This window comes from Pteropus medius, unplaced genomic scaffold (assembly GCF_902729225.1).
Source record: "Pteropus medius unplaced genomic scaffold, Ma_sr-lr_union100, whole genome shotgun sequence".
In the NCBI taxonomy this organism is placed as follows: domain Eukaryota; kingdom Metazoa; phylum Chordata; class Mammalia; order Chiroptera; family Pteropodidae; genus Pteropus; species Pteropus medius.
This window is the reverse complement of record NW_024346501.1, coordinates 649642-664478: the sequence shown is the minus strand read 5'-3', so window position 1 is coordinate 664478 and position 14837 is coordinate 649642. Positions and strand designations below refer to the sequence as shown.

General features: G+C 39.1%; 1 protein-coding gene across 1 annotated transcript in view; it reads left to right on the top strand.

The window, feature by feature from the left end:
- CSGALNACT1 (chondroitin sulfate N-acetylgalactosaminyltransferase 1) overlaps positions 1-14837 on the top strand; it is a 43453-nt gene that overhangs the window by 14577 nt on the left and 14039 nt on the right. The window contains exon 5 of the mRNA XM_039875750.1: positions 14533-14711. Within this exon, the coding sequence (XP_039731684.1) occupies positions 14533-14711 (179 nt within the window). The remainder of the gene's footprint in view (positions 1-14532; positions 14712-14837) is intronic.

Here is a 14837-nt window from a genome sequence, read left to right as displayed (position 1 = left end):
TGAGCTCCACCTCAGCCACAGCTTGTATGGCTGAGTGGTAACCATACTCATATCTCATCCACTTAGCAAATAGTCTCACTCTTCTGACTTTCATTCGTGATGCATTTTGAGAGATTAGGGGCAAGCCAGAAGTGATGGCTGGGACAGGATCCTTGATTAAATCTACTCAGTTGAACAGAAATTATTTAACCAAAAACTTTAGACTTAGGCTTGTATGTTTATACCTTGTTGATCAGTTGCATGGGGGAATAAATGTATTCAAAGCAGCAGAGATAGATTTTTTTCCCCTACCACAAGTATTTATTTAATAAATAAATATCTATGACATTTTCTACGAGTGAGAAAGCTGGAATCGTACTGCCATGCTCCTCTCTGGTTTGCCATAGAGATTTGTAGGGTTTCAGTTGAGTAATGAGGCGGGGGTAGTTTCTCCATAAGTGAAACTTGGAAGGTGATCAGTAGTTAACTCAGTGGTAGAAATGGTCTGAATAGGTCCATATGGTCTAAATATAAACAGGGCCTCTACTTTGAGTTTCTGGTAAATGGTACTAGGATGATAGTCAAAGGATAAGATTCCAAGATTTAGTGCACTTTTGTATTTATTGTCATGTTTTGTTACTAATTTTGTATTAATATGCACAAGATCAGAATGCTAATTATAATTATTCAAACATTCTGAAGCAGTCTACTGGCCAAATTTTGTCCATCAATTGTTTTTGTAAATAAAGTTTTATTGGAATGAAGGCACACTTATTTGTTTACATATTATTTATGGCTGCTTTTGTGGTACAACTGCAGAGTTGGATAGTTGTGACAGAGACTATATGACTTGCAAAGCCTAAACTTTACTATTTGGCCCTTTACAGAATAAATTTGCTGACTTCTTTTCTAAATCAACAAAGAGTTAAGAATTTAAAACTAGTAACTGCTTAAAGCTATGGTCCCTATTGAAGGGAGATCAAAGTGAATGAAATAATTGAATATCTTAAATGTAAGTGAAATAGAAATCTCTTGACTGCAGTGCATTGCAATATCCTTTTCATCTCTGCTTAGGAATGAGGAATGTCAATTATTAGAATGTATGCCCTCTGCCCAGTGGATAGGTTTTAATATCTCTGGAAGTGCCCATCCCTGAGCATGATCTTTTAAAAATATCTCAGATGATTCTAACATGCAGCCAGGATTGAGAGCCATTGTCTTAGAGAGTGGCAGTCCACCTCAGGAGCTTCCTGGGAGAGGTCTTGATCGCAGCCAGCTGCCCATTCCAAGGTATTTTAAGTAACTATCCAGGTGACCCCAAGACACAGCCAGGATTGAGAACCTCAGTCCTAATGGGTCTGGCACCTTCTGAGCACATCAGGGGATAACAAGACATTTGCTAATAGATACACATAACCAAATTCACAGGAGTCTGATGGGTAAGTGGAAGGCCAGTTTATACAGTGTTATGGGAAATACCCTTTCTAGTGACTAGAATGCTTAAGGACTCATTATCAAGGCATTCTTTTCAGTATCAAATTACCTGGCAAGCTAAATTCTCAATCAGAATGTTGCTTGGTGAGCAAAGAATGAATAGAATCTGAACATGAAGAGTAAAATCATTTGAGTGGTAGGGATGTAAGTTTACTTCAAATTCTGGAGAATTTCCAGAAGTTACTCTACGCATAGCAGAGAACTTTGTGCTAGAGACTGAGCTGATCAGTGCTTTAAAGCAATGCTGCAGAAACTTTGGCAAAATTAATTGGAATCGCAATTTTCTGTGTTGATGTCCTCGTTCTGTTAACTGGAGATATCTGCAGTGTTAATGTCGCTGATGCCTTGGGGCGTGTCCTACCCCCTCTGTGGTGCTACTTTGCTGAGACTACCTCTCTTAGGAATGCCCCACCCTCTGCAGCCAGCCTGAGTTGATCTCACACTGCTGCACTGCCACTCCGCCTTCAGATGAATCTTCCTATTCACCTGTCACCCCAGCCTGGTACCCAAACCGGCTTCTACCCTTGTCTTGACAACTTATTACGGCCTCCAGCCAAAGCGGGGGCCTGGTTTGCCCCTTTGCCTTTGTTTCCATTATTCTCCTCTACTTGGCATTTCCTCCACTCTTTCTACTTACTCAAACCTCCCACCTGAGTCCCCACCTCATGAGCTCTTCCTGATCTTTATTCCTCTCCTCTCTGAACTGTTCTCCCTTTCAGCACATGTTATATTTAGCACTTGGCATATGATTTGGCTATTTAAATTTCTTTCTTTTGTCCTAACTAGGTTATTTGATGCTTAATAAGTAGTACCATATCACATGCCTCTTTGTAGCTCCAGCACTTAGCAGAATGCCTTACTCAGAAAATGTTCAGTGTTTATTAAGAGAAGGATAATGACAGATATATAATAAATTTGTAAACATAGTAATCTATATGAAAACTTATATAAGAAGCTTTATTTAAATATTTTTGTCATTCTTTTAATATGGTAAAACTTTTGTTTAAATGCACCTTATCTTTGAATAGTAATCATTATTATTTATATGGATTATCTTATTTAATATTCACAGCAACCTTATGAGGTAGATGTTGTTATTATTAGCCCTGTTTTGTAGATAAAGAAACTGAGGCATAGCGAGGTTGTTACTTAGGCTGCCATCTCTGACCCGTGGGAGAGCCAGGGTACGAACTTCGTCTGTGAATTCTGGGATGCCCAGTCTAAAATTGCACCAAATTTTCACTCCAATATACTCCCTCCTAAAACCCACAATGGTTAGTTGAAAGTAATAAGATTTGAAATCAGTCTAAATGAAATTTATTTCATTTGGGTATCAGTAGTGTGATTACACTATTTTAAATCCAGCTAATAAATGTATATATTTTAAGAACATCTTTTAAAAATCCAGTTTAATGACTATGTGCAATGTTTTACTCTCTCTCGGTTTATGCTTACTCATTTGAAATTTACTTTTCAGTTAATTGCTATAGATCAGTGTTTTGCAAACTGCAATTTGTGATTCATTAGGGGGTTATGAAATAGATTTAGTGGGTTATGTTCAGTGTTTTAAAAATTGAAATAGAATAGGAGAGATGATATCAGTGCCTCCCAGCAGTAAGTATTGTTTCATGAAACTTTAATTTCTGTGCATGTGTGTGTGTGTGCATGTGCGTGTATTGTCTCCTAATGTGTAATATATTGCTTTGCAAGGGTTGCAGTCAAAGTATTTAAAAGCCACTGCCATAGAAAACAGCACAAATTATTTTTCAGTATCTGATTCTTATTCCACGGAGTTTTCCGTATTAAGCTCAGTTAATCCCAGATTAAAGCCAAAGTCAGTAGCTCTCAAATATAAATGGGCTTTGGATAACTTGGTGTGCTTTTGAAAATATGCATTCCTGGGATCCAGTTCCAGAAATTCTGAGTCAGTGAGCCTGAGATGAAGCTTGGGAACCAACACTTAGAATGAGTTCCACATGTGATGTTGATGTGGGTGGCTCATGGCCTACACTTGAGAAATGCTGGGTTAGATAGACATTTACTTATAGCTGTGTACAGTAAATCCTCATTTAATGCCATTGATAGGTTCTATGACTTAAAGCAAAACAATGTATAATGAAACCAGTTTTACCATAGGTTAATATAAACAAGAGTTAAATTCCTATGGCATCTCATCAACATTATAATGAAATGCCATTCGCTGTCTGGTGTTATTCAAGGACCTGCTGCATTAGGAAATTTGAAAAACATAACTGGTAGATGAATTAGCATAAGTTGACATTTACTGCATTGCAAGTTTATCTTTATACAGTCATGAGGACACAAAAGCATCTTTCAGTGGAATTAGCTTTGAGATTAAAGTACTAGAAATGAGATACTGCCCTGCCATTGCAAGTATGTGACAAAAGAGGGAGGTGTGTGTGTGTGCGTGTGTGTTGTCAGGGACCTGCTTTGCCCTGGTGTGTATCAGCATGTCATGCCTCTTTGAAGGGATTTGTTTGACACGTACCCTCAGAAAGATTTTATCAGGACATCTCAGAAGAATATTGGAGGGGAGAGAGATTTCGTTCTGTTTTGTTTTGATTTGTTTCTGAAATTTGAGCAGAATTGTTGCTTCGTTTTACTTTTTTTCTTAAACGAGGAACTTTTTAGAAACTCTCATCTGCTAAAATGAAAAATGCAACATAGTGAATGTCTCTCAAGCAGATAAGGAGTCATGCACCCTGAGAAGCACCTCACACACCTCAGGCTTGTGACCATCTCACCTGGAATTTGCCAGGGAAGGGGCCAAGAAGCATGATTCCGCTTGGTGGACCAGTGCTTTATGGAGATGTGCCTATATTTTTTGGCATTCTAAATGGTTTGTTGGAAGATTCAAACATGGCATATAGATTATAGTATTGTGACACTGTTAAATTTCCTGAGTGTGGTTATTATGTTGTCATAATGTTATAAAGGAAATGTCCTGGTTCTTGAGAGATACTTGTCTTTGGGGGTAAAGTTGTCATAATGTCTGCTACGAACTCTCGACCTTCAGAGGAAGAAAGAAAAAATGTACGGCAAATGTTGACATATAGTGAATCTGGGTAAAGGGTATGTGAGTACTTATACTGTTCTTACATTTATGAAGATTAAAAATTTTTCCATATATTGGGGGAATATATGATGAAAAAATTAAGTGATATTAAGTTCATACAATGGAATGTAATGCAACAGTTAAAAGAAAGAGATGTTATGTCAGTGAAAATGGTGAAATAAAGACTTCTGCAAACAAACACTCTCATCCATAAAACAATAAGAAATTTGTTTAAAATGGTTAGAATCAGCTCTTTAAGAACTCTGGAAATTAAACAAAGCTTGCAACAATCTAGAAAGTGTTTATCCTAGAAAAATGACTGAATTTTGGTATGAACAGGGAGCTCTGTGGAGCTTTAACTTGCCCTTTCTCACCTCCCTCTTCAGCTCTTCAGTAGTCTTGAAATCCAACAGCCCACGAGCACAGCAAGAACGATAGCCTGGCAGCCACTAGGGGCCAAAATGGGGCTAGAGCTCCTTTAAAACGTCATTCCCAGAGAATATCATTGTCTGACTTGTCTGGGGGGTCCCCTGGAAGATTCCACTTACAAGATTATTTTTATTTGACCTGATTCAGAGCTCTCCCAGTGGAAAAAGCCTTTTTCTCCAGGGGGTATTTATTGGTCAAAAACAATTATAGAAAGTCTGTAACTGTGGCTGCCTGAGCTGGTAGGTAAGAGTTGGGGCAAACATTAGACTAATCAAAAAGCTTATAAGCCGAAGCTGGAGAGCGAGATCTGCACAGAGACTTTGAAAAGCTCTAGTACATTCCTGGAGATCTAGAAGGGCAGGCACATGTCTAGGGCTGTGCTCATACTTAGGAAAGACCTAAACAGGCCCTAATATTTTATCTCTGGATGACCTCGAGGCCCTGTGCAAGAAGGAAGTAAAGCTAAACAAAGTTGTTAACTGCCAGGTTGAGTGTTAGTGGCATGCCCCAACATGAACATGAAGTTCCTTGGCAAAGACTTAGAGACTTACTGGTTCCAGTCATTTAAGGAAATCTCTCTAATCATTAGCTTACCACTAAGTGGTCACACACAACAAAGACTACAGACTACAGAATTAGTTCATGAAAGTCACTAAACAAACAACAACAACAAACTGCAATAACAAACCCTGGGTTGATTTTGATTTCCAGGATTGCTACACTATATTATTTAAGATATTCAGTTTTTAAAAATTATGAGGCATACGAGGAAACAAAAACATATGGCTCATGCATAGGACCAAAAAACAATTATTATAAATTGTCTCTGAGGAAGCCCAGGTGTTGGACATATGACACAAAGACTTTAAATCAGCTGTATTAAAAATGTTAAAAGAATTAAAAGAAACCATATTAATAGAACTAAAAAGTATGAGAACCATGTCTTACTAAATAGAACTGTGTCTTACCAAATAAACAGTTGGAACTTATAAAAAGAGAACCAAATAGAAATTCTGGAGTTGAAAAGTAAAATAACTAAAATGAAAATTTTACTTGGTGGAGAGGGGGTTCAATAAAGGTTTGAACAGACAAGAGAAAGCATCGGTGAACTTTAAGACAGGCCAATGATCCAGTTTGAGAAACAAAAATAAGGAATGAAGAAAATGAACAAACCATAGACACTTGTAGTATACCATCAAGCATGTCAGCATAGACATAATGGGAGTCTCAGAATGAGAAGAGAAAGGGGCAAAAAAAAAAAAATACTTAAGAAATAATGGCCCCAGACTCCCCAAATTTAATGACAAACATTACACATCTAAGAAACTCAACAAACTCCAAATATGAAAAACTCGAAAGAAATTTACACTAGGCATAGGATAGTCAAAAGGTTGAAAGACAAAGACAGAATCTTGTAGGCAGCAGGAGCGAAGCAGCTCACCAGTTGCAAGGGATCCTTAATGAGATCAGTAGCTGACTTCCCATCAGAAGCAGTGGATGCCAGAAGTGGAATGGCATATTCAAAGTGCTGAAAGGAAAAACTGAGAATTCTATATTCAGCAAAACCATACAACAAAAATGAAGGAGAAATTAAGAAATCCACAAATGAGCAAGAACTGAGAGACTTCATCACTAACAAACTTGCTGTGTAAGAAATATAAAAAGGAGTCCTTGAGGCTGAAATGAAAGGACACTAGTCACAAACTCACATCCAGGTGAAGAAATAAAGAATGCAAGTAAACGTCACTACATAGGGAAACATAAAATACAGTATAAATATTTTTTTTGTTTATAGCTCTATTTTTCTCTAATGTGATTTAAAAGTAAAATGCATAAAGCAGTAATTATAAGCGTATATTGATACATACATGCATAAAGATATCATTTTAATAAAATAACAGTACAAAGAGAGGAGAGAGAATAGAGGAACAAATTTTTGTACACTGTTGAAATTAAGTATTTCTTCAAGAAGAAATAGAAAATCCGATTAGACCTATAACAAGTAAATGGATTGAAATAATAACCAAAACACTTTCCACAAAGAAAAGCCCAGGCCCAAATGGATTCACTGCTGATTTCTACCAATCATGAAAGACAAATTAATACCAATGTTTCACAAACATTCAAAATATAGAGGAAGAGGGAACACTTCCCAACTCATTCTATGAAATCATTATTACCCTGATACCCTAACCAGATAAAGATATCACAAGCATAGGAAATATAGTCAATAATATTATAATAACTATGTTTACTAGTCTTATTGTAGCGATCACTTTGTAAGGTATAGAAATGTCTAATCAGTCTTGCACATCTGAAACTAATATAATATTGTATCACAACTATAATTAAAAACTAAATTTTAAAAGATCACAAGAAAAAAACTATATGCCAATATCCTTTATGAATATTAGATGAAAAATCCTCAGCAAAATACTAGCAAACTGAATCTGACAAATATAAAAAGGATTATACACCATGACCAAGTGAGATTTATCCTAGGAATGCAAGATTGACTCAACAAAAATCAGTCAGTGTAACACACAAAACCACATGACCATCTCCATATACACAGAAAAAAAAAAAATTGGAAAAAAATACGGATTTAGCTTTTCCGGGTATTTACTATAAATGGAATCATACAATATATGACCTCTGAGTCTGACTTCTTCACTTAGCATAATGTTTTCGAGGTTCATCCACATTGTAGCATGTATCAGATAGTTCGTATTTGTGTATGGAAATGTAACTGCTATTCATATGTTATTTTGTATCCTGCAATTTTACTAAATTTGATGATTGTTCCATTAGTTTTTGGTGGAGTCTTTAGGATTTTATATATATAGGATCATGTCATCTGCAAACAAAAGCAAGTTTACTTCTTCCTTTCCTATTTGGATACTTTTTATTTCCTTTTCTTGCCTGATTGCTCTGACTAGGATTTTTAGTACTATGTTGAATAGGAGTAGTGAGAGTGGGCACCCTTGTTTAGTTCCTGATTTTAGAGGGAAGGCTTTTTGAACTTTTCACCATTGTATATAATGTTAGCTGTGGACTTATCATATATGGCGTTAAGTTGAGGTACATTTCTTCTATACCTAATTTGTTGAGAGTTTTTATCATGAAAGATGTTGAATTTTGTCAAATGATTCTTTTGCATCTATTAAAGTGATATATGGTTTTTATCTTTTCATTCCATTAATTGTGTATCACATTTATTAATTTGAGGATGTTGAACCGTCCTTGCATCTTAAGGATGAATCCCACTTGATTGTGGTATATAATCCTTTTAATGTGCTCTTGAATTCAGTTTGCTGTATTTTGTTGAGGATTTTTGCATCTACGTTCTTCAAAGATATGGCTTGTAATTTTCTTTTCTCGTAATGCCCTTGTCTGGCTTTGATATCATGGTAAGGTTGGCCTTGTAAAATGAATTTGAGTGTTTTTTTTTCCTGACATTTTGGAAGAGTTTGAGAAGGATTGGTATTAATTCATCTTTAAATGTTTGGTAGAATTCACCAGTGGAACCATCTGGTCCTGGACTTTTATTTGTTGGGAGGTTTTTGATTACTGATTCAATCTCTTTGCTCATTATTGATCTGTTCAGATTTTCTATTATTTTATGATTCACTCTTGGTAAATTGTATATTTTATGAAATTTACCTCTTTTTTTCTAAGTTATATAATTTATTAGCATATAATTGTCCAATAGTAATCTCTTATGATATTTTTTATTTCTGCATATCAGTTGTAATGTTTCCTCTTTTGTTTATAATTTTATTAATTTAAGTTGTCTTATTTTCTTAAGTAGTCTAGCTAATGGTTTGTCAGTTATTTATCTTTTCAAAAGAAATTTGCTAAAACAGAATCATATTGTGCAAACAGGCCTGTATAAGCTCAGAATCTAGAAAATTCTAAATTAAATGTTTGAAGTACTTTAAATTCTTCACTCTTTTTAAACATCTTCAGTAAGTGGAACTCATAAGCGATTTCAATATTTATGGCTGTTAGGTTTAAAATTGTAAATTATACATTGAATATAATACTGATTTCTATGTAAATTTTTAAGTGCTTTTTTTTTTAAATGAGAGCTATTGTGGGAAGTGTCACATTAAGAGAATTTCCTTGCAATGATAGGAAGAAGTCTGTATTAGAGTAAATCATATTAGTCAGCAAGATCTTTTATCATTTTTAATCTAGCAATTCTGGGAAATGCTAGTCAATTAGAGAAATTAAATCTCCAGTAGAAACAGTAGCTTTCTCAGGTCATTATAACCTCTATCAGAATGATTAAAGATAACTTGGAGGAGTCCCCAAGCACCAGACTATATAAAGGAAAGAAATTGAATGAGAAATTTAAGTTTCATCAGCCAATAATACAATTCAAGAAGAAAAGAAGAAATTATGAGTAATTATGAGTAATCATGTGGCCTTTTGAAACTGCAGACTCTGATTCATAATAGGAAATCAGATAGTATAGAATGTAGTGCTCTCGTTCTATCATGAAAAGTGCCCAATTCTTACTAGGCCATTTTCTAAGGCATGCCACTAAATATTACATTTCTTTGTATGGATAAATTAAATATTTTGAACCAAGTTGCATCTTATTTTTCTCAGCTCTCTTTTTTTTCTGTTATTTATATATTTCTCATCTTCTTAAAAGCTTGGGTTTGTGTCTGTCTTGTGGAATCCGTTGATTGAGACTCTTTCTGATGTGGAAGGTGGACTTATGTGCGGAGGCTTCTCCAGCACCCACCTGAGGGAAGAAGGTGACATCTCAGAGCATCATTCCCCAAGAGTAACAGATCTGAGAGTACCTCAGTGTTTTTCATTGATTCATCTCTTGATTCACACAGTGTTTATTGATCATCCACTGTGTCCCTGTGTATGCCACTTACTGCATCGTGTCGGATAATCTCTGAAGATAGAAAAAACAAAAAGTAAGGCAGTCTCTGTCCTCCAAGGGTTTAGAGCCTGCTAGGTCATCCTGTGCATGTCTGCATGGGCAAAGGCACAAGAAGGCACTGGGCACAGGAGGACAGAGACAGGACTGGGCAAAACGCCTGGGAGCCCAGAGAGCGACTTCAGTTTGCAGCAAGGCATGAGAGGTGGTGACACTTGACATGGGCCATGAAGCTTGAATGGGACTTTCACTGGAGTGCATGGAGAAAGCATATTCCAGAGAAGGACCACTGAGCGGAGACAGGAGGCCGCAGCCACATCCATGCCATCAGTGACCATCTTTTGACCAGTCACTGTGGGGCAAGGGGGACAGACAGAGGACCAAACGGGGTCCCTGCCTGTGCACTTCTATGGTCTACATTTTGAGGTTATAGCCTTGTGGCCATGTTGTGCAAATTTTAAACCCATAACTGCCAGACCACATTGGAGCAAATCACTTTTTTGCGTTCCAATGTGTGTCTTTGCTTTTTCATGGCTTGGATGCTTCTTAATACACTGTTTCAAATACTGTTGAGCAGGGAGTGCTCTGCTTAGTGAGTCCCTTGACTACTGAACAGCGTTTCTGAGTGAAGACATGGGATGTGTTGAGGGAAGGGGCCTGGCTGTCTTGCAGAAGCCATTTTTTCTCCATCCTGTTGCAGCCTGTGTTCTGGAGCTGGTTCTGGTGAGTTAGTGATGAGAGAGGGGGCGTCTGACTTACAGGCCAGATGTTTAACAGTGTATTACTCTCTGTTCCAGAAAAGAGGGCAAGTGAGGTTGCTCAGATTCTCCTTCTGGTGTTTCTAGCTCAACCCTCTTTCTTCATAGAGAACACTTGTTAACGATCAGAGACCCTTCCTGGTGGCACGAGAGGAGAAGGAAGGATTCCCCCAGATAATGGTTAATTATAAGAAGCACTGGGGTTGTACCATTATCTACCTGCAGACAGACCCCTAGCTGAGCACAGTGACCCAGCAGCCACACTGGGAAGCACAGGTAGATGACAGAGTTAGCCCTGGGCCTTCTCCAGTGCTCATGACTGACTGATGGTGCTTCCCAGGCCAGCAATGACTTTGTCCCCACCCTACCTCTATGTGCATTGATGTCCAGCTCCCTAATTAGGCCTTCAGCACAGAGCCATCACATACGTGTGTCGCCAGGCCAGCAGTAACCACACATTTCCTGCTGGCCAGAGTTGGTCAGGGTGGATGAGAAGACCATGCAGAGCTGGCCCAGGCAAGGTTATGTACAGACCAGATGGGGAGGGGGATGGGGGAAGTAGAGGCTACCGTTGCCACATGTGCAGTGGCCTTGTAGGGTGAGAGGGCTGTTGTGTGGGCAGTGAGAAGACAGAGCTGGGTTGTGTGTCCTGGGGCTTTCTCTATGGCCTGCAGACATACTAGAGAGGAGGTTTGAATTGCATATTCAGATTGGGTAGTGCCACAAATGTAACATGGATCGTCTCATCTTTGCAGAGAGGTTGGATGAAGACAAAGGAAGCAGATAGCCATTTGCATTAGGCCATATGGGGGGTGCCCCAGCTTCTATTTTCCTGAATTCTCTTTCCCTAAAGGCAATGCATTGAAACATAGAGGTTGATGTTTTAACACTTTTTAAAAAAAAGTTCTTCCAAATTAAGGTAATGTCAAACACTGGGCATAATGTTCTCCCCATCCCTTTGCCCAGGGACTTTGACTAATAGCCAAGACCCACTCCTCTCTCCACCCGCTACTGTGGCAGAGCAGAGAAGAGCAGCTCAAGCCAGGGTTTGCAAAAATTTTGGACAGAACAAACTAGATTAACTTATGTATCAGGTAAGCGTATATGCCAAATGACCACTCTCCCCTCTAAATTTGTAGCAATCAGCTGTCTCTCTACAATGCATTCAAAGATTGATCACCTGTAGGCTTGTCATATCTTTAATGCTGTTATCTCAGTTTCCGATGCTGCCTTGTATACTTATGTAAGTATTTAGCAGGACTTGACTTTTGTAACTATTTGATATATTTACACAAATGGACTGTAGGCTGTTCAAAGAGGAAAATCCTGCAGTTCCTTTAATGCAGCATATTAGGGAGCTGCCTTCTTCTTCCCTTGATGAAAGTTGTTCAAATATAAAGTGTTTTTATATTCAAACTCTTAAACGATTGTTCCTGGAAGACCTCTTGGAGGAGATCCCTGAATTATGAGTCAGATACAACCTGAATGAGGAAGGTCCTGCTCCTTCATTGCGTTTGGGCACGTCATCCTCCCTGCTCTGCAGAGTGCCTACCAGCTCTCCCTGCAGTCTGGGGGCATCTCAAAGAGCATGAACCCTGAGACAAGCGAAGAAAGAGACCTGCTCCTGGCTGTGAGAGACTGATGGGCCCCAGGATGGTGGGTGAGTCCTGTGAAACCTGGTGAGAGATGGCCCTAAATGAACAGGCAAAATCCAGGCATCTCTCAAGGGTAAAATGTTCCTGAAAACTGAGCAAATAGGGAAATGGATTGAGCTCACTTCCAGGGGCTGAGGTGTAGAAACCTCCAGGGGAGGTGAAGACGACTGCACGTGAACATCTTTGGAGGCAAAGATGTTCTGTCCTTAACTAGGGCCAGACCAAGGATTGAAGAGACCATAGAACATAACCTCAATGCCACTCAGAAAATATGAGCTGGGGCCACCTAGCCAGAGGAAAGAGTCAAGATAAAATTCTGATAGAGGAAGAGAATCCCTCCCAGGTACAGCAGTGCTGAACGGGATGCAGAAACAAAGAAACTTAGAAGTTTAGAGTGTAAAGAGGCCTTGGAACTCTGTAACCATCAGATTTTACAGTGAGAAAAATGAAACCAGAAAAATGAAGTGAAGTGCCCCCAATAAATTAGAGGCAGAGAGCTAAGATTAGAATCATTCATCTGTTCACGTTTATTCACAAACGTCTGTTGAGTGTCTCATGGGGGCCAGGCACGGTTCTAGGCCCTGGATCCAGGTTTTCTGACTCATGCCCTGGTGTCCTTCCCATCACCAGGCCTCCTGTCTTGATTTAAATCTGAAAAGCATGTCTGGTATTAGACTCAGACAAGGTTAGGCCCACAGATTCCGAGGGTAAAAATCCAAGCTAACTCCCAGATCCAAAAGAAGATAATAAGTCAAGGAAGGGGTAGCAAAACTAGTCCTGCTGATTACCGGATGCGTTTTAAAAGTTTATGACTCCATATTTGTGTTGATCTTTATCCAAGATAATTACTGGGAACTCAAACTTTGAAAAGTAGAAATGAGATTTTGTACTTGTTTTGAATACATCAGGATTAGGGAGAAGTTGAGGGATGCAGATAGGCCAGGTAGTTGGGAGGACTCAGAATGATGGACAGAGGTGGGGAATTGGGGGGCTGAGAGAATGGGGTGAAGGGTTAAAGAAGTACAAATTAGTAGTCGATAGATGGTCATGGGGATGGGAAGCATGGCATAGGGAATGCAGTTAGCGTTAATATGTTGGCTAGGTGGGGTGCCAGAGGAGGGAGGGAGCAATTGGGGGGATCGTTTTATGAATTATATAGATGTCTAACTAATGTACTGTATACTTGAAACTAATTAAAATAAATAAATTAAATTTTTTTTTTTAAAAAAAAGAAAAGAAAAGAAGGATGACGTCAGCAGGAAAAGGGGAATTTCCCAAATGCTAGGCCTCTGCACAGGTGGAGTTAGGAGCTCTGCCTGGGAGAAGACAATCCCTGTTCCACTAGGTGCTGAATGAGTTCCTGGAACTTTTGCTCAGGACATGCCCCGTTTCTGTTCCTGGGAAAGAACAGCTGAATGAAGAAACAGCTTGACTTCACTGCCATGGGCCTGGGCATCCTGGCCTGTGCTAACAATAGCAATAGCTGATGCTTACATGGTGCTTTATACTCTTGGCAGTGTTTATCTAACTAATAACTGTGAGACAGTTAAGGAAGGTGTTATTATTCCTGTTTTGCAGATGAGGCAACTGAGGTTCCGAGGATTAATGGGCTTGCCTAGATCACAGAGTTAATCTAGAGGAGAGCCAGGTCTGAGATAGTCCTAGTTTTCTAAATCTAACTACTTCATTTTCCCCATAATGCTCTGCTGCTTTACCTGAAGGTAGAGAAGGAATCCAGGTGTGGATCTGTTATAGAAGGATAGACATATATCAAGACCATCATGCCTGGCTCCTGGAGCCAAATACAGATGGGAAGATGCTATTTGGAGCCGTTCCAATGGGATTTTATTTCCTTGGGCCAGTGGTGTCATGTGGGTGGCTCAGGAGGCATGGAGATTTTCCTGTGTTCTGTTGACCTAATCTTCACTGGGTAGTTTCTCCATCACAAAGAAATACTCATTAATCATGACAATACAGTTTTTGATTTGGAGAAAGTATTAGAGAAACAAGAAATAAACTGGTGTTAAAACTTCACTAAGTGTTTGTTCTTGATACTTTTAATACCAATGAGTTTTTGATGAACGGATCGTTTTGTAACTTCTTGGGTCGTCTCGGTGGCCTCAGAGTTACAGAAGAAACCTGGCAAGATGTGGATGGACCTTGGCCATGTATTTGCCAGGGGATTTGTTGGCCTGGGAAGCCTGGGCGCATGAGTTACTGTCTGGTCTTCTCCTTTAGAGCTGCCAACTTCAGGAACTTCACCTTCATCCAACTGAGTGGAGAGTTTTCCCGGGGAAAGGGACTCGATGTCGGAGCCCGCTCCTGGAAGGGAAGCAACGTCCTTCTCTTTTTCTGTGACGTTGACATCTACTTCACCTCGGAATTCCTCAATACGTGTCGGCTGAATACCCAGCCAGGTAAGGGCGTGTGGCGTGGGTTCTCTTGCTCTCTCTCAGGGTGGCATTTAGCTCTGTCACACTCACATATCATTCTCTTTGCAATTCACTCTGATGTCCTGCTCCCTAATCAGCCTTATTTACCTG